This window comes from Sparus aurata, chromosome 7 (genome assembly GCF_900880675.1).
Source record: "Sparus aurata chromosome 7, fSpaAur1.1, whole genome shotgun sequence".
Lineage (NCBI taxonomy): Eukaryota > Metazoa > Chordata > Actinopteri > Spariformes > Sparidae > Sparus > Sparus aurata.
The window spans coordinates 24,268,823-24,292,798 of NC_044193.1; the positions used below are offsets into that span (position 1 = coordinate 24,268,823).

A 23,976-nucleotide genomic window follows, 5' to 3' on the forward strand; every position below is an offset into this window, starting at 1 on the left:
GCATCCAATTTTTGCCCACATACTGTACCTAATGCAATGTGTTTGTAATGTTGTGTAATAGGATATCAGGGGATGCTGTCACTTTGTGTGCTTGTGAATTATTTTCAAGCGCAGACTTCGTTACTCAGGAGTGGATTAAGGATACGTTTACAACAATACTGCAAGAAATGTTATTAATAGACCCCCAAACTATCAAACCTAATGGAGAGAACCCTACATTCAGAAGATAAATAGCGCGTCATTTCTTGCTAGCTTATGTTCCAAATAGGACAGATAATTCACATGAATCATAGGCCTTTCAAAATCACCAAATAAACGTTAAACCTCTTAAAAGGCAATTAAAATTCTCTGTAGTTTGTATTTATTGAGATATTTTCAGATGCAGAGTTCAAGAGAGCTTGCACGGTAATTGCTTTATCTCTTCTTGAAATGTTAAGATCAGAATGTAGTGCAGTTATACACCAATCAGCCACAACATTAATACCACTGACAGGTGATGTGAATAACACTGATCTACTCGTTATAATGGAATGTTCTGCTGGGAAAACATTGGGTCCTGGCATTCATGAGGATGCTGCTTGATAAACGCCACCCATCCAAACCCCATTGCTGACCAAGTACACCCTCTAATGGCACTGGCACTCCAGAACACCTGTGGCAAAACTGCTCAGGAATGGCTTGCATCTGTGGGACGTGCCGGAAAATGTCCGATCGATGGAGGTCCCATCATCCAACATACAGGACTCAATGGATCCAAAACATACGTCCCCATACCAGACACAACAGGACACTCCCAGAGGTCTTATGACCATGCCTTGATGGCTCAGACCTATTTGGTTGAACAAGGGGAACCCGCACAATATTAAGCAAGTGGTTTTAATGTTGTGGCTGATCGGTGTATATTTACAGAATTTTAATCAAGATATCCAGGTCCTGTATTGCATAGGGGATAATAAGATGTGTTTTTTTTAAACTTTTGTATTTTTAAACACAATTAGACAAAAATCCATTCAATTTACTATTAAAAATGAATTTTGATATATGTGGGCTTAAATTGTATGTATGCATATGTGCTTGTCCAGCATCAACACATTCTAACACTTTGCATCAAATATGACCTAAATAAAAACCCTGACTTCCCAAATGTAATGCCTTTTTTCTTTCTTTCTTCTTTTCCATAGGATACAAAAAACAACAGCACCCATGACTTGTCACGCAGCCCTCAGAGCCTCAGTGACACCGGCTACTCCTCTGATGGCATCTCCAGCTCCCATAGTGAAATCACAGGCCTAATCCAAGAAGAGGAGATGAAGCTGAGTGAGAGGGGTATCAGTGGACGGGGCTCCCCACCAAGCCCATCTGAAATCACCAAGCTAGAGAGCTCCATGAGGCCTTTGCTGGAGAAGAGTCTTTCTGAGGAGAAGCCAGACAGAAGGGGGAGGAAGCACAGAGACAGAGACTTGGATGACAGAGGAAAGCAACGCCCACGCTCCCTGTCAATCCCACCTGATGCATACGACTCTGATGAGGAACTAGAAGATATAGTGGAGGAAGAAGAGGATGGAGGAGACTGGGAAGGCAAACGGAAAGAGGTGAAGGAGGAGAAGAAGGAGAAGAAAAAGAAAGAGAAAGATGCCGAGCCCACAGAGATGACTGATGAGGAGTTCATGAGGAGACAAATAATGGAGATGAGCGCTGATGAAGAAAATGAGGAGGAGGAGGAGGAAGAGATGGAGGAAGAAGAAGATGAAGAAGATGAAGGATATGGCTATCAGAAACCCAAGAAGAGCCACCATAAGCACACCATCTCCGACTCAGGGAAAGAGAAGAGACGACTTCAGCACCACTCCAGTAGTTTTGAGGAGGAAACTAAGAGCTCTACCGATGTTTATAAAGGCTCAGTGGAGGAGGGTGAGGAAGATTTGATGGCATCACAAGGAGGCCTGAGGCGCTTCAAAACCATTGAACTCAATAACACCAATAGCTACAGCCGTGACATGGAGCTGAGTAGTGAAAATGACCTAAGCCTTGATCGAGAGCCAGAGCTAGAGATGGAGAGTTTGACAGGGTCTCCTGAGGAGCGTTCTCGGGGTGACTACTCCTCCACTCTGCCAGCCACTTCATCCTCATATGGCTCAGGTCAGTCTCCCACTTCAATCTCATCGATGGAGGAAGACAGTGACAGTAGCCCCAGCAGGAGGCAAAGGCTGGAAGAGGCCAAGCAGCAAAGGAAAGCACGCCACCGCTCCCATGGCCCTCTCCTCCCCACTATCGAAGACTCTTCAGAAGAGGATGAGCTTAGAGAGGAAGAGGAACTTCTGAGAGAGCAGGAGAAGATGAGGGAAGTGGAACAACAGAGAATAAGGAGCACAGCACGAAAGACCAAAAGGGATAAGGAGGAGCTAAGGGCTCAGAGGCGCAGAGAGAGGTCAAAGACACCACCAAGCAATCTCTCACCTATTGAAGATGCTTCCCCAACTGAAGAGCTGAGACAAGCGGCAGAAATGGAAGAGCTCCATCGCTCCTCTGCCTCTGAATATTCCCCTCAGAGTCTTGATTCAGAGGCTGAGGGATATGAGTCCAAACTTTACAAGTCAGGCAGTGAGTACAACCTGCCTACCTTTATGTCTCTCTATTCACCAGTAGAGAAGTCCTCAACTACAACAACCACCACAGCACCATCTTCTACTTCCAAACCACTAAAGAGCGCTGAGGAGGTTTATGAGGAGATGATGAGGAAGGCAGAGATGCTTCAAAAGCAACAGAAACAACAGCAGCAACAGCAGCAACATGGAAGGCATGGGCAGTACTACGATGAGGACATTAATGGACAAGGTTATGATGAAGAGTACGAATATGAACAAGATCAAACAGGATATGACAATGAGGCAGCAGAGACAGAAACAGATATCTATGAGGAGATCCGACAAACATCTCAGAACATCACCAAGATGCAGCAAGCCACCGATGAGCAAGTAGAGATTGAGATTGAAAGCTCCTACCCGGACAAACAGCTCCTAGACACAGGTTCAGCCTTTGCTAAGCTACTGGAACAAAGCAATGCCCTCCTAACTCCAGGTACAAGTCCCACCCAGATCTCAGCTCCTGTCTCCTTTGCTGAGACTGGTGGAAGGATTCCTGATGTCCGAGTAACACAGCACTTCTCTACAAAGGATGGACACAAAGACAGGATCAAAAGCCAAGCAGGAAAGAATGGAATAACTCCAACAGTGGCTGCCACCACTATTGCAGCTTATGGAGTTTATGCCAGAGATGCAGTGACTATTTCTCAAACTAGTTCAAGCCACACTATGACCACCACTCAGTCTGGTATGTATGGCCGGCACACTGGAAGTACTTCCACATCCTCAGCCACAGTCTCAAGTGTGTGCAGCAAGATTGCAGAGATTACCCAGGCCTACAGTCAAAGGGAAGTGATTACCAGAAGGATAGGGGACACCAGGGGTGTCCAAGTTCGAGACAGTTCAACATCTTCTACAGAAAGAATTATTGAGCCCCGTTCTCCCAAGTATACTACCTATTATAGGAGCACCAGTCCTCCTCTCTCTCCATCGCCACCACCACAGAGTCCTACCCGTTCACCTTCCAGAAGGAATACAGCTGAGTTCTCTACACAGACTTTCAGTTCAGCCTTACGAATGGAGTCTGGCTCAGGGCCTACATCTCCAGTCATGGCTCAGGGAACCCAAACATCACATCGAACTGTTTCTCCACGGCTCTATCGACAACAGTCTTCCCAGGATGCTCCATACTCACCACCACCAAGCCCAGCTAGGCCAATGACAGTCAACACTGCTACTTCTCCCCTGTCTTCCCCTACCAGATTTAGCCGCCAATCAACGTTTGACAATTACTCCCCATGTGGCAGCCCTCCAGACACACCACCTTACCAACATTCTCCAACACACAGCTTCTACCGAACACAAAGAGTGGAGAAGGTAAATGTGGGAACAAGTATGGTCACTACAGCCAGCATTTACACCAGAGGGTCTATGTCAATGGATAACATCTCCCTCTGTCGAATCTCAACGGTCCCAGGCACTTCTCGGGTAGAGCAGGGCCATATGATCCAAGGTGGAAGTGTTGTGGACCTCAGAACAGTCGCCAAACCTGCTCCTATTATCATGACTGACCAGGGAATGGATCTCACCTCCTTGGCCACTGAAAGTAGGAAATACCATGGCGGATCTGAAGGTAGCAGACATTCAACAATTGTACAGCCACTGATTATGAACCTGAACACCCAGGAGACCACCACACCAACCACTGTGAGTGTAACTGTGGCTGCTTCCATGTTCATGACCCAGCCCAAACAGCCAACAGTCTATGGTGATCCCCATCAAAACCGAGTGGATCTGGGTCAGGGCATGGGTTCAGCTATGTGTCTTTCCCAGAGCAAACCACAAATTTCAACCCCAGTTGACCCATCAATACCAAAGATTGATGCCAAACTGGAAGACCTAAGTGTCCAACAGAGAGAGCTACAAATGCAACAAGAGAAGCTGCAGAAACAGCAAGAGCTCCTTGAACAGCAGCTGCACCACCACCATCAGATGCAACATCATCAGCAACAGGCTTCTGCTTTGGCCAGATATAACCTTACTGGCCAGATCTCACCTTTACTGAAAAAAGACTTGCTAGTGAGCCAGACAAGCACTGCCTCAGCTGTGGTCAGTGCAGTATCACCAGTTATTAACCCTGAGATGTATGGTGCTGGCCCCATTGAGCTGAAAGGGAAGCCCAGTCCACCTGGTTTGATGCCAGGAGGTAAATCCCCACATAGCATGGTAGTACAGATGGATGGAGGGCCTGAGCAGGCCAGAGCAGTGACTCAGCTGGTGAAGGTAGAAGAGGGACAGGATGCTATGGATCTTACAGGAGGCCAAATTAAACCTGACAACCAACCAGCTTGCTGTGATGTTGTTTACAGACTACCATTTGGCGGAAGCTGTGTTGGTGGTTCTGAGAAAGAGGGCATAAGGCCTCCTTCTGCCCCACCTCTCACCTACGAGTCTGACCAAGAAAGCCAATCTAGAGGTTACCATGAGTATGCAATGGATGGACGTAAGGCCTACACATTACCTTTCCCTGGTAGGCTCCAGCCTTCGATGTCTGATACAAACCTAGCTGATGCTGGGCTACAGTCCTACCATTCTAAACTAGAACCACACATTCAAGCCCCTGGAGAACTTGCTGTAGATTTAACTGCTATGAAGCAGGGCTATGGAGGATTTATAGGGATGCAGTATGGGTCCTATACAGATTTACGGCATGGAGGAGACATTGCAGCCCAAACACTGCCCATACGGAGATATAATTCTCTGTCTAACATCAGTTCAGACTACGGCTACTCTCCTCGTGAAATTGCTAGCTTCCAAGAAGCTAACTTGGCTCAGTACAGTGCTACAACTGCCAGGGAGATCAGCCGAATGTGTGCAGCACTTAATTCCATTGATCGCTATGGAAGCAACCCAGATTTGATGCAGTTTGGTAGTTTGGGGAGAGGAACCGGGCCTGGGAGTGCCAGACTTGCAAGCCTTGGCATGAGACAAACCCTCCTCTTTGGATTAGATGGGAAGCCAATCTCCCACAGTCAAGCACTAACCAACCTTATCAATGCCAGGCAGGCCAGTCTCAGAGCCATGTATCCTGCTGCTATTAGATCCTCTGATGGGATGATCTACTCCACCATTCAGACCCCTATTGCTTCTACACTTCCCATCACAACCCAGCCTGCCTCTGTTCTTCGTCCACTACTGAGGGGGGTCTACAGACCATACCCCTCTGCCAACATGACACCTGTTCCCCTTTCAAGTCTTAGTAGACTTCCAATGAGCCCCAGAATGCCCATAGCTGGACAAGCACCAGTTCGTTACCCATCACCAGGTCTTCTCCAAACAACGTCAACCACTGCCACTTTTGCTGGTGCTGCCACAACTTCGGCACCAGGAGGTGCCCCAGTTTCCATGACAACACCTAGTTCGATAGGCCAGGATGAACCAGTTTACCTTGGTAAAGGTGTTACATTGACTTCAACAGCAGAGATCACCTCAGCACCAGGAATGGTTGTCATACCAACAGAGCCACAGCAGCAGCCAATAAACCTGTCCCAGGCTCACCTGCACAGTCAACAACAGCAACAACAACAGGTTACAACTTCTCAGCAGCAACAACAACCACCTCCAGCAGCGCATGCCTACCCACCCTCAGCCCCTTCACACACTCACGGATACACCCAACCACCAGTTGGCCCCCCTGCCCCCACCGGTGGCTTACCCATCGCAGGGGGTCTTCCTCCCTTCCCTCCACCAGGTGCCATACACAAGGAGGGTGAAACCGAGGCAGAGAGGCTGCACCGGCAGCAGGAGCAGCTCCTGCAGATGGAGAGGGAGCGCGTAGAGCTGGAAAAATTCCGGCAGCTGCGCCTGCAGGAGGAGCTGGAACGTGAAAGAATAGAGCTGAAGATGCACAGGGAGAAGGAGCAGATCCTGGTGCAGCGAGAGTTACAGGAGCTGCAAAACATCAAGGAACAGGTAGAGGGGGAAACAGGAGGAGTAATAGGGAATTTGATAGTTGGTGTCTGTTTCATATTTTGTAGTTATTGTTTTTGCTTTTGATATTGGTTTGTGTTATTTAATTATTGTGGTGGTGTTACTTGTGGTGTATCTTATTGATTTATTATCCTTTTATATTCTTTAAAGTGCTTGTGTTATTTCAACATCACATCTTTGATGTGCAACCAGTAGTGGACCTGCTCTGCAAGATACAGTAGAGAACTCCTAATAATTATCCAAAAAACTAACAAAGTCTATTTACTGTATCAAGTATATGCATGTATTTCAATGCATGTCTTCTATTAGTCCCTGCAAAACATTGCACATTTAATCAGTGATAGTTCTCTTGAAGATTTTTGACCAGAGAGAGATCTTTAAATATCCCTTCAGAAGTTCATTGTATAATCTGTCATTGTGGGAAAAAAATGTTTTTTCATGTAATGATTGATGGCTTTTTTGTTCAAAGAACATTTGCATCCAGCCTGCTTTCCCAAAATATAGCTCTAAAGTCTGCATGGTATGTTGTTCACTTTACTGGACATTTCTTGTATATGAAGTGTGCATGAACATGCTTGTAGTATGTATGTGTGCTAGAATCTGATAATGCTCTGATTGTGTTTGTAAAGTGGTTTCATGTTTCATTTATTGGTCCTATTTATGTTCAGAGGAAAAATGGAATGTGGTTTCATGTTCCATTTGTTGGTCTGATTTATATGCAGAAGAAAAATGGATCCCATTATGTTCTTAACATTTAATAATTTGATAACCAATAGCAACACATTTGAAAATATGGCTTTTCTCAGCTCCTTGTGGCCTTGTGAAGATGTTTTAACAGTAAAAATAAGGGCTAACATGACAATTTTCTTCTTTTTTGATAGAACAAGCAGTTGAAAATCTTTCAAGTTAACTCTGTTAAACAGGTGTGGAAGCCTTCCTTAATGAGAATGAACTAGAGATGGAATGTTTAATATGCATCTCATAACCTACCGTATGAGCAAAAACCCTAACTCCTTATTGCACCGGCCTGCCATTTATGCAACAAAGAAAATACATTCAATATTTTCTTAGAAGCATTGTATGACTGGCAACAGCAATTACCAGTACATGCTGCACTTCATTTATGTTGCGCTTCCATTCTTGGTTTTTGCAATGTATAGAAGTTTGACTAATTTGGAACCATTTTCAAAACTAATCCATTGCCATATTGCATTCAGTTTTTTCAGAGTCTTGGTTTGCATTTTTGAGATATCATCATCTTTTATACAACAACATGTGCGGCAAGTCAAAAACTTTGTCCTCTTCTGTCTTTACTGTCTCCCCCTCTTTGTGTTTTTCTCTTTGTTTCCCATCTTGTCCTTTTCCATGATTTATTTCATCATTTCCCACTCTTACCCCTCTCTCGTGCCACGCTTCTCCATACTTGTCTGTCCTGTCCTCTCACTCTGTTTTTGCCGACGTGTCCTTCTTTCTTTTCCCCTTTGAATATTTTTTAGGTTCTACAGCAGCAGCAACATGAACGCGAGAAACAACTCGTTCTCCAGAGGGAGCAGCTGGCACAGCAGAAGTCCCAGCTAGACCAGATCCAGTCTTTGCAGCACCAGCTCCAGCAGCAGCTTCAAGAGCAGAAGAGACAGAAAACAGCAGCTCACAATGTGCCGGTGAGGGGAAGTTATATGACATACACTGAAGTATTGATGTTAATGGTTTCAGCTTCTGGTCAGCCGTGGCAGAAACATTTTTGGCATAGAGAGTGCCAAATACAGAGGAAACATGCCTTGTCTTAGGTGAATCAAATCAGATCAGATCAATCAGAACAGCATGATGGGTGATGGGGTAACACTGTCAACAACTAACATCCGTAAAAAAAAAACTTTTCTCCTCAGCTGGATGTGAATGGACAGCCGCTGAACCCCTACATAGACTCTCAGATGAGCTCCCGTTCTCTCCCCAACTCTTCATCAGAGATGTGTCTGAGGAGTCAGGAGGAGCACATGGAGACCAGGAGCAACATGAGGAAACACAGCTCCATGACTAGGCTGAGCAGGGACAGCTTGGACGGCGATGGCGTGGTGTTTTACGGCTCCCCCCGAAGGATCGTGGACAGCTGTGTGCAGACAGACGATGAAGATGGGGAAGAGAGGTAGAGATGAGTGTGTGTTTGTGTTCGTGGGTGGAGTGAGTAGATAGATATATAGATGTGTGTGAAATTGGGTGGAGTTGTTGATGTGGATGACAGTTTTGTGTGTGTTTATTAGGTAAGGATTACCTTGAAAGTGTTCCTATTTACCTCACATATTTCTGTAATTAAAACACAAGCTGAGATGTAGACACTGACTTTATGAATCATTTATAAACATTTTCACAGAGAATAAAGATACCACATTTCTGAGAGTGAAAGCATTGTGTTACACAAAGTATATAGTATTGGAATATTAATGTACATTGATATGTATATGGGGTAAAACCATGATTTACCATAAAGTTTACCCTTTATAACATCATACCCTGTCTAACCACACTACTTATTATGTTAATGAGTAACAATAATACTGTACCTCACACCCGATGTGTTACTTAATAACATAAGAAGAGAGTCACAATTACAAGTTTAATTATTGTTGTTGTAATTGACATGTTGTAATACTGTATAAAGCATCAATGACTATGTTAACATACATATAATATCCCAATTTTTGTCTTTATTCTAAAACGAAACGATATTTAGACCAAGCTGTTTACATGGCTCATGAGAAGAAATATTCCACTAATATTCCTGCTGTAAAAACCCTAAATGAGACACATATTCTGAAAGCATTGTATGCGTTTTCATCCAATGCTCTGAAAAAACCTGAATACTATTGGCATGTTCCTCATGTCATCATGGGAGAAAGTTTTATTGGTTTAAGGCCTAATTCGGAATATCAAAATGAAACATGCTGTTTACATGACCTGTATCAAATGCAGTATATTCAGGATATCATAGTCTGAATACTAGTGGAAAATGTGTGTGTGTGTAAACTAAATCAGTTGCCTGATTTTGTGTAAATGAAATCAGTTGCCTCCCTTACTGTTTTCTTCTTCTCCTTCTTCCATCACCAGGTACATGATGCGTCATCGCACCAGAAGGCGTGGTCGCAGCGTTGATTGCTCTGTCCAGACAGATGATGATGAGGACAAGGCTGAGACAGAGCAGCCGGTCCGACGAAGACGTTCCCGTTTTTCCAGGCACTCTGAGTCGAATGCCACTGGAAGCAGCACTGCTGCCACGACCACCTCAGCTACTGACTCCAAAAGCGACACTTTGAAAATGGTATCCTCCAGTATCGCCATCCAGACCATCAGGGAAATGTCTTGCCAGACAGAAGTGGAGCACCTAGGAAGGATTTCCCCAGCAATCCACGTGACAGTACCAGACCCAAATAAAGTAGAGATTGTGCACTACATCTCCGGACCTGAGCGAACCCAAAAAGGACAGTCTCTAGCATGTCAGACTGACCCAGAAGCCCAGTCACAGGGTGTTGTAGCTCCCCAGCTCAGTGTACCAACCACAGTCAGTCCATATTCTTCCTCTACCAGTACCGGAACGCAACAATCTGGCTCCGTCGACCTTCTAAACCAGCAGCGCCAGCAGCAGCATATTGCAGCAAACGCAGCCAAGTTCGAACGACGCCGCCCCGACCCACTTGACATCAACTACCAGCCTCACAACCACCTGCACAACGAGTCAATCTCCAGCATCATCCGTCAGCAGCAGACAGCCCCCAAATCCCCCCAAGTCCTCTACTCACCTGTCTCGCCAGTGTCACCTCACCGCCTGCTGGAGACTTCTCTGTCCAATGAAAGGCTAAACAAGGCCCACGTCACACCTCAGCAGAAGTCCTACACAGCTGAGTCCCCTCAGCGACACCCCTCTGTGCCCCGCCCCATCAAGAGCACCCAAAGGTCCATGTCAGATCCGAAGCCCCTCAGCCCCACCACAGACGAGCACACCAAGGCCAGACTGTCCCTCTATCAACAACAAGCACTCCAGAGCCAGGTAAAGTCACTCAAACCATGCTGACACAAGCATTAACACACATTGAAAGATAAATGTGGAATTGTAGAGAATGAAGCAATTAAAATTGATTCAGGACACAGTCTAGATTAGATCAGTGAGGATAGAGGATAAGGTTTTTCTCCAAATAAAAGGGAGAATATTTTAAAGGCAGCATGATATGTGTTATATAAGAGAAAATGTCTATCTATACTTTACTTGCTATTTGTTTCTTTTAAACACAGATATGTAGATTATATATCGTATATATATAGATATATATATATATATATATATATCTATATATATATATATATATATATATACATATATATATATATATATATATATATATCAGATACTGGTGCAAATACATTTTTTAATGGTGCAGAGATATTTTTTGGACTACAAATTACCCATTTTTTTCAACTTCCTTGGCAGGTTTTTAAGCTGTTAGGCCTTAATACTTAGTTGTAAGTACTGCTGATCTCTGATTCATTTTGATAGAACTAGTAGTACCTTGCATATGATTTAACCCATCACCATTATGAACTGAAATTATGTCAAAAAGAAAGTGTTCAGGCTGGTAAAAAAGATATTAAAACTGTCATCATCACAACTACATACAACCACCTGTGATATTTAACACATTTATGCATCTCCCCAACTACTAATGAGACTGGATGTTTTGCTTTCTTTCCATATGTTCATGTGAAATATTCGTAATGGTGGTTAATACTACAGTCCTAGAGAGGTAATTTATCATTAGGCCTTCCTGGAGTAACCCAAATAACAAAATCAACATTAACAATCTACATTTGATAAATCGATATAAAAGTTAATCAACAGAATTAAGAAAATGTTTTAAAACCTGGGAAAGGGCCCCAGCAAACATTGTCACAGTCATTATGTTGATCTTGTCAATAGTTTGGTTCATTTTATGTTATGTAGTGGCATCAAAATCTGCCAAAGGCGTTAATAATAAATGGCCTCCATGTAATTTTGATTGAAACCATTCCTTTCATTCCGCTTTGCCCCTGTTTCTATTTTGTGAGTGCTATGAATATTTTATGTGAAAACTATGATGACTAATTCCCTTTGTTGTCTTTTTCTGATGTCACTATTGTTCTGTTTTGTGCGTCCTTTAGGGCGTACCTACTCTATTAGGTTTGCCCCATCCCCACTTTAAAACAAGTGACTGTTATGGCCAAGTGTTATGAAGGAATAGTTGCCATGAAAGTAAAATTTAAGGTGTTAAGCTTTCATGAGTTACTGCAGGCCTTTATTTTAGAAGGAATAACTCAATTTGATTACTAACCTAGGTAGCTATTGAATGTTTCTTTGGGCATCTTTAAAATTCTTACCTTGGATTGAGGCACTAGGAATAAAACCATCATAATTATGTATGTTAATAACTGGTTGATTGTCATCATACTTGCAAACCGGGAGCATTAATTCTTTAAAATGAAAACTGTTCGATGTGCCCTTGTCACAGGGTACACGGCAGGTGGCAAGCTGATGTCACAATGAACAGACTTTAAAGTGAAAAGCTTTATTTCTTATAGACTTCTTAGACCTATTATTAAGAATCATATTAATAGCTAAATCAATGCATAATGATAATGATACTGATTTTAGTTGATTTACATTAAAATCCAAAGTCACAATATGCCTTGCACAAGGCACCAGATCATGATCAGTACATTTTTAAAATAAAATGAAAAAAGATTGAGGGAGTGCTTTTATGTAGGGTTATGGTTAATTAACTGGACCAGAGTGAAAGACCACCTCCATAATAAATTGATAAACAATTTACAAACAATTCAAGATACATCTCTTTTTTAAAATTCAGATAAACGTATGTGCACAGTTAGAAATACATTTTAAAGATGATAATCAGCAAGCCGTACTTTCTTAGGCAGGACAACCCAGAGTCTTGGGGCCATTGCTGCAACAGACTTTAGAGCTATGAAAGAGACTTTAAGTAATGATACAGATTTTTCAAAGAAAATGTGTGGGCTAGAGAAGTTTAATGCTATTTCTGCATTATAGTGTAGTAGTTTGTGTTTTGTTAAGTGCTGATGTGAGATGTCTTTCAAATCATTGGCTGTTGCATTGTCATATCACTGCCATCAACACATGTACATCTGCATCATAAGGCAAGATAAAAAAGACTAACAACATTAATTTGATTAAGAATGAACTATCTTCCCTCATCCATGATGAGTTATAGTAGTATTATATGAATGATGTGATGAAAAGCCCCCTTGGTACGTAGAGATTTTTCAAACTGTGCAGTATTTTCTCTCTTAATCTTTTGAGTTTGTTTTCACTGCCCGTGTGATATGGTGATAGGTTTACATCATGAATAAGTCCTAACAGGGATCACTTTTATGTTGTTACCCCCACACATACTGACATGACAAAGAAAACATGACACATACTGATCTATTTAAAAATTCTAAATGCAGTGAACATTTTTGATAAAAGAAGGGAAGATACAGTTTTAACACATATTAAAAAACAAAGAAAAACCACTTCACTCTGATGTTCCTATCATTCATGATATTGATTAGCAACAGGAAAACATTGACCCATCTTAACAAGACACAATTGCTTAGCTGTTTCTGACAGGAAAATCAGGAGCCCACACATTGTTTGTATTTTATTAGTTCCATACTGTGCAGTTAAGATACAAAGCTAAAATGCTAATCAGTTTCAGTAGAGTTCTTGTCTTTTGTTTTTTGTTTTTCTTGTTGTTTGCAGTGAAACACATGGTGGAGTAGGTTTGGTCTGAAGATTTTATGTTTAAAAGATCATAATAACCCTTCACAAACAAATATGAGGCTTTCAGAAACAACATTTAAAGAGGTTACAAACATATGGAAAATTTACAAAACATCTGTGGCCACTTTATTGTTGAACCTGTATAAGTGGTAGAACACCAGTTTGTGCTCTACAGGGTGTTGGTGACATCGCTAATGGGTTTACGTCTATTTATTATGGTCTCATAATCCTTAACTGAAGGGAGATTTATTCATTGAGAGTTGCTAGGCATTTCCAAAATGTGTTACAAATGCCCCACACCACAACTTTTTGTTGTTTTTTAAAATAAATTTTTACAAGTAACTGCACCAAGGTTCAGTTTAAACCCTTAAGAAATGTTAAGACCATCAGAGCGATAGTTTGATTGATCATTCCCTTGAATCCTTCTCTTTCTGAAACAGTATTTTACGACAATTTAAAGCGATTGATTATCAACATACTTCACCACTATTATCATTAATTTGAATGTTTTTTGTATGTCCTCTAACACAAGCTCCACTCTTGTTTCCTGTTGTCCTTGTCTCTGTGTCTATATGTGTCTCCTTTGTCTCCCTTGTATATCCCTGTCTTTGTCTCCTCCCTTGTTTCTTCTGTTCCTTGACCTTTTTCTCTTTTTAAGTTTTTCTCTCTCCTCTCCCTTCTGTTCCATTCATCTGTTGTCATCATCTGATCCCTCTCCATGAATCTCCCTCTACCACCTCTCCTATCTCTTCTGCCCCTTAATGTTTTACCTTTTCTCCTTTGATTTTCTCTTTCAACTCATCTGTTCCCTACATCCCTCCTTACCCTTCCCAACTCTTCTCTACTCTACCTTTCCTCTCTTCCCTCTCTTACTTCCCCATTTTTCTTCTCTCTTCATCCTTCAATTTATTTAATCTTGTCACCTTTCTTACTCTTGTCTGTTGTCTCTTACTCAACCATGTCCCATGTCTGTCCCACATTGACATTTGTTTTTCACTAATGTCTTATCTCCCATCCCTCTACATTTAACTCACTCATCCTCTTCTCCCATTGATCGTTCTCAACACTCCCCTGTTCTTCTGTTTTATCGCTTCGATCCCTTGCTTTCCATGTGTCTTTGTCTCCCCATATTCTCCTGCTCTCCAATCCCTCCTTCCCTCTCTCTCTCTCTCTCCAGCTGGCAGCCCTACAGCAGAGCTCGCTGCTCCGTAAAGTCAAGCGAACCCTGCCCAGCCCTCCTCCAGATGAGACTACAACAGCAGCTCACCTGCCCATGATGACACCTGCCCTCCAACAGGTCTACCTGCCCTCCGTGCCCAGCCTCAAGCCCAGCTCTAGGTCTGGCCTGGCTGCCAAAGCCAGCCTCCTCAAAGACCTCACCCACGAGCTGAAGGCCGTGGAGCAAGAGTCGACCAAACTGAGAAAGCAGCAAGCTGAACTGGAGGAGGAGGAGAAAGAGATTGATGCTAAACTGAGATATTTAGAACTGGGGATCCATCAGAGGAAAGAGACACTGGTCAAGGAGAGGGAGAGGAGGGATATTGCCTACCTGAGGTGTATGGGGGACACTAGGGACTATATGTCTGATAGTGAGTTGAATAACTTACGTTTAGCAGCTGCCGCTGCATCACATGAGACAAATGGGCTACTGTCAACGAGGCCAAGCACCGCCCCTCTCAGCCAGTTCACTAGCGATCTCAATACAGCGGCTCAGTACCCACCCACCTCATCCTTCCTCTCTTGTCAGTACCCCCAGAGCCAACCCGCAGCACCATCTCAGCAATCAAGTCTGCCATATCAGTCTTCGACATTCAACCAGCCTCCCTATCCAACTGTGTCTCAGTCCCAGGCACTGCCACAGCCCACGCCCCTCCAGAGCCATGTCCCTCCTCCTGGACCTTCATACCAGTCTCAACCCTCCTATCCCTCCCATACCTACCCCCAAACTCAGCCCCCATACCCCCAGACAGACATGGGGATACCAGCTGCACCTCAGCCGCAGCCAGGGCATACAGGTTTTGGGCCTGCACCGCCGGGTCAGCCCCCATACCCCACCCACAGCTCACCCTATCCCAGCGCTGTGTCTTCCTACCCCAGCCAGACCACCCCATACCCTGGGCAGCCCCAAGCTGATATCCTGACAGTCCACCCAGGAAGACCAAGGCAGACTTCACTTGCCGATCTGGAGCACAAGATGCCCACCAACTACGAGACGATCAGCAACCCCACAGTTGTGGTCACCACCACGGCCCAGGATGCTACCTATTCCAGTGCAGTCCCCTCTTATGGTCAGTACACTGGATCGACAACAATGGCCAGCTCCTATGGGCCCTATGGCTCAGCACCAGTGTCCAGCAGCTATGGTGGGTACTCAACCATGCCACCCAGTACTTATGGCCAGTATACTTCATCATCAGCTAGTTCATATGGCCAGTATACAACAACCACTGCTAATACTTATGGCTACACCACCACCACGGCCAGCTCTTATGGACAGTACACTTCCACAGTTTCCAATGCCTATGGGCACTCTGTAGACAGTCCCTCCACCTACAGCACTGCAGATGGGATGTATGGGGCTCCTGGCTTAGAGCAAAACATCCCTAGGAACTACATGATGATTGACGATGTCAGTGAGCTGACGGCAAAAGATGGGCTGGGCACGACGACAGGGGACATGATGCATCATGGCGGCAGTGGGCGTTACCCAGGCGACATCCACGGCCACAGCACCATTGGCAGCACGACGCGTGGGGGAACTGGCAGCTCCTCCTACGGCAGGGCACCTGAAGAGGAAGCAGCGATGCAGGAAGAGCTGTACGACCACCATGGCAGGGGTAAGAGCAGCTACAGGCACGGACCACTAGGGGGCAGCAGCAGCAGCGTGAGCGCTAGCATGGGTGGGGGATCCTCCTATTACTATGACTACGACTACAAACATGGCAGCATCCGCACCGGGGTACAGAAACCTTCGCCATCCGCCAGAAGCCTTCTGGCTCCTGCTGTCATGTCCACCAAGCGCAGCAAGCACAGGAAACTGGGGAGTATGGAGCAAAAAATCTCCAAGTTTTCCCCCATTGAGGAGGCTCGGGATGTGGAGGCAGACCTGGCCTCCTATTCCTCAGCGACAGGTGGGGCTTACCCCTCCGCTCACATTCGAGGGCGCCAGCTGATTGAGGATTACGGCTTTAAGACGAATGCTTACGACAGCAGCAGTGGCACTACCACTCATGGTAGTCGATACTACGGTTCAGGGATGGAGGAGGACGATCGGATTTATTATACCTCCACCGGCCGCTCTCGTTCCACTGGCTACGGCATGGACAAGATCTCATCCAGGGACTACCCTGGGTATCGCAGCCGATCCTATGAGAGGGACGACCGCTCCTACAGATCTGGCTACAGCCGGGGGCGCCATCCAACCCGGCAGTACTCTGAAGAGGAGAGTCCGCTCAGTCCCCTTGGACGGTTCATGGGTTCTGGCCGATCATCCAGCTTAGGTCCCGACCCGTACGACAGTCGCAGCAGTAGATATCATTACTATTATGGCCAGTATGGTTCCAGCCACTCGCTGCCAGATGTACAAGACCACATACGGGACCTTCCCCGGACTCATGTCTACAAATCGGATGATACATACATTATAGACGATTATCATTGTGCTGTGTCAGACAGTGAAGGTAATTGTGGGAGCTGAATGCCCACACAGTCTCACTACCTACTACTGCCCCCACCGTATATCTAAACGTCCCCCACCCACCCAAAGGCTAGGTTTAGCAAGGAAAAAGAGAAAGAAAAGAGAGACAGAGATAGCCGTTGCATGCTGATGTTTACGTCTTCCTGAGAGCCACTTGGAGCTCTCATATCAGTGGACTGCTGTCTGTCTGTCTGCCTGCCTGTCCGTCCTTCCGCCTGTTCGTCCAGTCGTCTGTCTGTCCAATACTCGCATGGTTCTTCGACGTGGTCGTTTTCTTCTTGCTACACTCTGATTCACTGAAAGGTCTTCTTTGCACGACACAGATGTATTGTTTTTTTTCTTTACAGGGTCTTATCTTTAATTATGTCATTAGCATTGATGTTTCGTTCACTGTGTTTTGATTTATTAATTATTTGTCTACACTGCAAAACAGTCGTGCACAATCATTTCTATATTGAAACCATTTTCTTTAAACAAATGGCCAGTAATGTTGTCTTTTTTGAAAATATATAAGGCAGCTGTTTAAATGACAATAGTTTTATCCAGCATAAATTTTGTTCCTTTAGTTTGCTTTAATTCGAAGCTGAAACATCTGAGCAAATAAACAGCTGCCAAAGCGGACAGTTTTGCAGTGTTTGGTTTATCTTGTTTATATCGTCTTGTAATGTGTGAAGGCGACGTGAAGTGTATTCTGCATGTATGTAAAACTTTTATTTTTATTTCTGCCTTTCTTTCTGTGTCTCCTCCCTTCTATTCTTTTCTTTTGCATGCTGTTGGTCTTCTTCTTCCTGCCTCCTTCCTTCTCTCAGCCTGCATGCCGCTGTCTCCAAACGACATGGAGATTGACTGTGATCTGCTCTCGGTTTCCAAAGCCTACCATCTGGGCCAAGAAGAAACTGACTGGTTTGAGAAGCCACGCTCCAGCTCACGACACTACAGCAGTCATTCAACTGGGAGGAGCCGACACGGTGTAAAGCACACCTACCATGATTATGATGAGCCTCCTGAGGAAGACCTGTGGCCCCAGGATGAGTACGGCCATGCAGGGCGACATTCTTCATCCCGTGACCACCGGCACCATGGCAGCTCTAGCCGACATTCATCCTCATCACGTCATTCAGATGAGCCAAGGTCCTCGAGGTCATCTAAGGCGCACCCAAAAGACCCATCAATGCGCCATGACCCTTCAGGACGATCCTCATCTGCAGGAAGGCGTGGCGACTCAAGGTCTGGCAGTTACCACTCTACTGACTACGCCCGAGATCCATCTGGGCATCACCACGGCCAGCGCTCCTCCAGACAGGGAGACCCACACCGCTCCTCACGCAGCAAGTCTCAGCCAGGGGACATGCAGAGCCAACCACCAGGTACTTACAGGGCACGTCTGCTTGTACTGTAATAACAATACATTTGCACTGAGTTGACCTATAGTTATTTCCTTTCATTTCAGTTATACCTCAAAACACTCTACAAAATAGATGCAAAGTCATTTTTTAACCTACAGTACTCAGCATCTAATTAACCCCCGAGCTTATAAATAATGGTATAATATAATACATTGTAAGGTCATTTGGGGATTTGGAATATGCTGAAAAAGTAGTAAAAGTTACATCACTTAAAAGGTCATTTACTCCTTCAATTTTATGACTACAACAATATTAAGCCTCATTCAGATTCTACCTATGTCCAAGAAGTCTGGAGTCAATCCAACATAAAGAGTGTTGCCAAACTGTCTTAATTTAAAACACATGATATGTCTGTGGCTTGATAATTTGTATTTGTAGTGATGGAAAAAGTAATACAATATTTTAGTAAAAGTTGATCAGATAAAAGTGAAAAATTAGGTCGGTAAAAATCTTGCAAGCCAGTATGTTAGCTTCTTAATATATCGTTTCAAAATCATTTTGATGGTACACACTCCGCCCCCCATCACTTGTTTCTACAGGTAACTTAAGTGCGAGGGTAGGATCACAGCGTTAGATACTTGTTTTCATTATGATAAACATTTTCAATACGTAACACTGTCATGATGTAATGAGCTTTGTTTTTAGTAAGCACCTACATTACATTTGACACATTGTTACAGACCTGGCATTTATATTTACGGCAGTGGTGTTGCACTCAGAAACTGTCGGGGGGAAAATTCTTTATTATGTTGCTTTAATTTCTTAAATCACATTAAAATCAAGTGAAGTTGATATTATTTACAATCTATACAGGGTACCATTTCCATGGAGTTAGCATGGCTAATGGCTAATCAGGATGACAAAACTATACATGGATTACAAACATACATGAAGAATGTGGATATGGGAGGATGTCTGAGCCACATGATCTTCTACCCAGCACTGGGACCTAGAAAAAGGACAGACTACACAAGAGGCAAAGCCCAAGCACACCACTCAATAGGACAATCAAAACAAACACACAAAAGGAGAGAGAGACAAGGACAACATGCACACAAGGGAAAGAGACTGATAAGAGGGACAGCTTTGGTGCTCATGTGCTTGTCGGACAGCAAACAAATATAGGGTTAGAGAAATGCAGTGCTTTTCAGAAAGTTTACAGTATTCTCCTCTGCAGGACTTTAACTACTACACTCAATAGATTAATTAAGACCGTGACTGACATGCTAGAAGGAAAATGGGACTAGGTAGAAGGCCTCAGTGATCAAGAGAACAGGCCAATGATAGTTAAGGCCAGAGGACAAGTTTTAACCTTAGATTTAAAGGCCTCAACAGTCAGACCATCTGATGTCAACAGGTACATAAATCCAGAGGAAGGGGGCACAAGAGTAGAAGACCCTGTTGCCCACTGGCTTCTTCTTACCTCTGTAGACAGGACAGACAGGAGCTCTGTATTCTGAGAGCAGACAACACAGAAGGGAATAAAAGCTTTAAGAAGATCAGAAAGGGTATAAAGGGGCGAGCACATACAGTTTTGTAAGTCTTCAGAGCACCTCATAGTTCTTGATCTGACATGGACAGGGAGCCAGTGAAGGGTGAAAAATTGGTGAGATGTGGACACATGTCTTAAATTTGAGATGAAGATTCTAGCTGCAATATTCTGAACATTTGAAGACTTTCAGTTCGAGCACATGACAGGCCTGACAATAAAATGATAACAATAATCAAGTCTGGATGAAACAAAGACATTAATTAGAGTATTTGCATCAGCCAAAAGCAGAAAAGACAAAATACAATCAAACATAATGCCAAGATTCTTGAACAGCAAAAGTTCCTTCTAAGATAAGCAATGACAATCATCTCAACTGTATCACAATGGATGAGCAGAATTTGATATTCATTTAATAATTTAGCTATGATCATCTGTCTTTACAGGCACATACAGCTAAAAAAATCAGCATAATATGTTTCACGCTATGATTTGGCCAAGAGAGTAGGGCAGAGGGCCAAGAACAGAGCCTTCAGATACATCAGATACATTATAAGAACCACACTGTATTTTCCAATAACTAAGACAACATTATTCTGAGACTCTTAATTAAATGTGCACTATGAAAGAATTTATGTTAAAAGATTCAAAAATTAGATCAAATCATCAACATAATGTGAAGGAATCTGTGTATTGTGTTGTATTAGATATCTAATGAAGTTAGCCAGCTAGCCTCTGTCCAGTCCAAAGCATCTGTGCTAATGGTGTACAGGTGAAACTCAAAAAATTTGAATATCTTGCAGAAGTTCATTTATTTCAGTAATTCAACTAAAAGGTGAAACTAATATATTATACAGACTCATTACATGCAAAGCGAGATATTTCAAGCCTTTATTTGTTATAATTCTGATGATTATGTGGCGTACAGCTTATGAAAACCCCAAATTCAAAATCTCAGAACATTTGAATATTACATGAAATCAATAAAAAAAAGGCCCTCTGAAAAGTATAATCATGCATATGTACTCAGTACTTGCTTTTGGCCCCTTTTGCGTGAATTACTGCCTCATTGCGGCGTGGCATGGATGCCATCAGCCTGTGGCACTGCTGAGGTGTTATGGAAGAACAGGATGCTTCGATAGCAGCCCTCACCTCTTCTGCATTGTTCGGTCTCATGTCTCATCTTTCTCTTGGCAATGCCCCATAGATTCTCTATGGGGTTTAGGTCAGGTGAATTTGCTGGCCAATCAAGCGCAGTAATCCCATGGTCATTGAACCAGGTTTTGGTACTTTTGGCAGTGTGGGCAGGTGCCAAGTCCTGCTGGAAAATGAAGTCAGCATCTCCATAAAGCTTGTCTGCTGAAGGAAGTATGAAGTTCTCTAAAATGTCTAGTAGACGGCTGCGTTGACTCTGGACTTAATAAAGCACAGTAGAACAACACCAGCAGATGACATGGCTCCCCAAATCAACACAGACTGTGGAAACCTCACACTGGACTTCAAGCATCTTGGATTGTGCGCCTCTCCATTTTTCCTCCAGACTCTGGGACCTTGGTTTCCAAATGAGATGCAAAATTTGCTCTCATCAGAAAAGAGGACTTTGGACCACTGAGAAACAGACCAGTTCTTTTTCCTTTAGCCCAGGTAAGACGCTTCTGACGTCTTACCTGTTTTTCAGGAGTGGAACAACAAACAACGTCAAGAGGAATACGACATTCAAAGACCATGTCTAAGATCCGTCTGTGTGTGGTGGCTCTTGATGCAGTAACTCCAGCCTCAGTCCACTCCCCCACACTTTTGAATGGCCTTTTCCTGACAATCCTCTCCAGGCTGTGGTCCTCCCTGCTGCTTTTCTTTCACAATTTTACCTTCCACTTAACTTTCTATTAATGTGCTTTGATACAGCACTTTGAGAACATCCAACTTCTTTTGCAATTACCATTTTTTGAGGCGTTCCCTCCTTGTCGAGGGTGTCAATGATGGTTTTCTGCACAGCTGTCAGTCGTCACCATGATTGTGAATTCTACTGAACCAGACTGAGGGACCGTTTAAAGGCTCAGGAACCCTTTGCAGGTGTTTTGTAAGCCATAATCATCAAAATTATGAAAAATAAATCCTTGAAATATTTCACTTTGCATGTATTAAGTCTATATAATATATTAATTTCACCTTTTAAGTTGAATTAATGAAATGAATGAACTTTTGCAAGTTATTCTAATTTTTTAGGTTACACCTGTACATAGCTAACTGAGCTCACTAGCTAGCAGCAGCTACAGTTGGCAGGACTTAGCGGTTATTCTAGTTATATGTTTTCTTCATATATGATCTGTGGTCTTCGTTAGTGAGCTAAATCCAACTTTGCTGCACCCATTGTTGAGTTACAGTTGACAAATAAGACTACAAACCTTAATGAAATGACAATTTATGTGCCACAGACATTTCCTACACCCTCAGAATGTTACTGGACAAATAATAAGCTCTGGACCTTGGATAAGATCTCTGTCAATTTCTTATTTGGGTCTGAGTCACAAACATTTAATATCCCCTGTTGTTCAGACTGAGTTTGATGCTCTTTTACAATCAACCGTCCCCTCAGGGATCAACAGTTTTTAATTAACTATATCAAGCGTAACTTTGAGGGAAATGTTTCTCCCAGGGCAGCGCTGTTGTTCTGTTCTTAGCAGTGAACTCATTAAATCACTGGTTTGATCTTTGCTCACAACATTTGTTGCACGTCGTCCTCTCTCTCACTCTGGCTTCACCTGTCAAATTGCTATTGTATAAACTGTAACGAACACTGAATGGCTATGATTAGAAGAAAACCATGCAGTAAAATAAATACTGCAGTTCCTTAATCAGCAGATTAGAGTTTTGTTGTACAAATACAGAACTTTATCAGATGCAGACTCATGAACTAATCTGATAGGATAAGTTATACTGCACATAGTGTAGCTTATAAGTTGAGGCTTTCTTTGTAGGAACAGTTCACATAAGGCAGGGAACAGATAATGCGAAGATCACAGATGTCTCAACTGAATTCTTTTGGCACACATGATAACTGTGGCTGTCACTCATTCTCTGCATTTCAACACTGTGTAAAAGGCTGCAGGGCTCAGAGTACTGCTGATATTCAGTCTTGTTTTCTGTTATGTACTGTGAGAGGTGACAACTGACAATGAGTGCAAAACTGTTCCCAAAAATAAAGAAATCCACCCTATGTTCCTCCATCCAGGCTCCTCCAGGTCTGGCAGCTCTGCCCGTGGTCAGGGCCCCATTGGTGGCCCTACAGGATCAGGGCGACAGAGTGGTACAGGTCCCCAGACGGACGGGGCGCCAGGACAAAGGACGCAGCTCCAACAACAAGCCCAGACATCGGCTGCCAGGCCTGGGCAACCTGGTTCCGTCGCAACCACCGGCCCTCAACAGCAGCCTCCAGCCCAGGGACAAGGCATGGGTATGGGCATGGGCATGGGGCAAGGCCAGGCCAAGCCAGGGCAGATGGGACCGGCAGGTGGACCCATGGGGCAAGCTAGGCAGACAGGACCAACAGGAACCACACCACCTGCCATGGTGAGTGCAGAGGGAAACTCATGGAAAATGAGGACCAAATTTTAAGTGGTTGTTTTGTAGTTGATTTGTTGAAGATATGGCATGAAAATGCTATGTGGTTATTCTATCTGTTTGAACAAAAATAAAAATTCAGTTCAGCAGCTTATCAGCATTCAGATCAGATTTACAGTAATTCCTTTTTTCCCCCCATCACTACGTGGTGTTTGATTGATGCGACATTTTGAAACAAGAGAAGCATGGTTTATGTATTCTCGGTCAGTGGCGTTGTGTTGCAGAACTAATGCACCACAGATGGTAGTTAAATTTCTCTCTCAAACAAACAATAATCATTATCATGAAAAAACTGTCTTTTCATATTTTGAAACGATGAGGAGGTTGTTCACTCTCTCTGCCTATCTGTTCTGATCTTAATAATTTAA

At 43.6% G+C, this 23,976-nt stretch overlaps 1 protein-coding gene across 9 annotated transcripts in view; it reads left to right on the top strand.

The window, feature by feature from the left end:
* bsna (bassoon presynaptic cytomatrix protein a) overlaps positions 1-23,976 on the top strand; it is a 164,463-nt gene that overhangs the window by 121,280 nt on the left and 19,207 nt on the right. For 5 of the 9 annotated variants that reach the window (XM_030422627.1, XM_030422629.1, XM_030422628.1 and 2 more), the window contains 8 exons: positions 1,182-6,554; positions 7,454-7,495; positions 8,069-8,233; positions 8,459-8,715; positions 9,675-10,611; positions 14,573-17,075; positions 17,965-18,459; positions 23,220-23,557. In XM_030422627.1, the coding sequence (XP_030278487.1) occupies positions 1,182-6,554; positions 7,454-7,495; positions 8,069-8,233; positions 8,459-8,715; positions 9,675-10,611; positions 14,573-17,075; positions 17,965-18,459; positions 23,220-23,557 (10,110 nt within the window). Of the gene's footprint in view, positions 1-1,181; positions 6,555-7,453; positions 7,496-8,068; positions 8,234-8,458; positions 8,716-9,674; positions 10,612-14,572; positions 17,076-17,901; positions 18,460-23,219; positions 23,558-23,976 lie in introns of all 9 variants that reach the window. The other 4 variants (XM_030422631.1, XM_030422630.1, XM_030422632.1 and 1 more) reach the window with 3 other exon arrangements.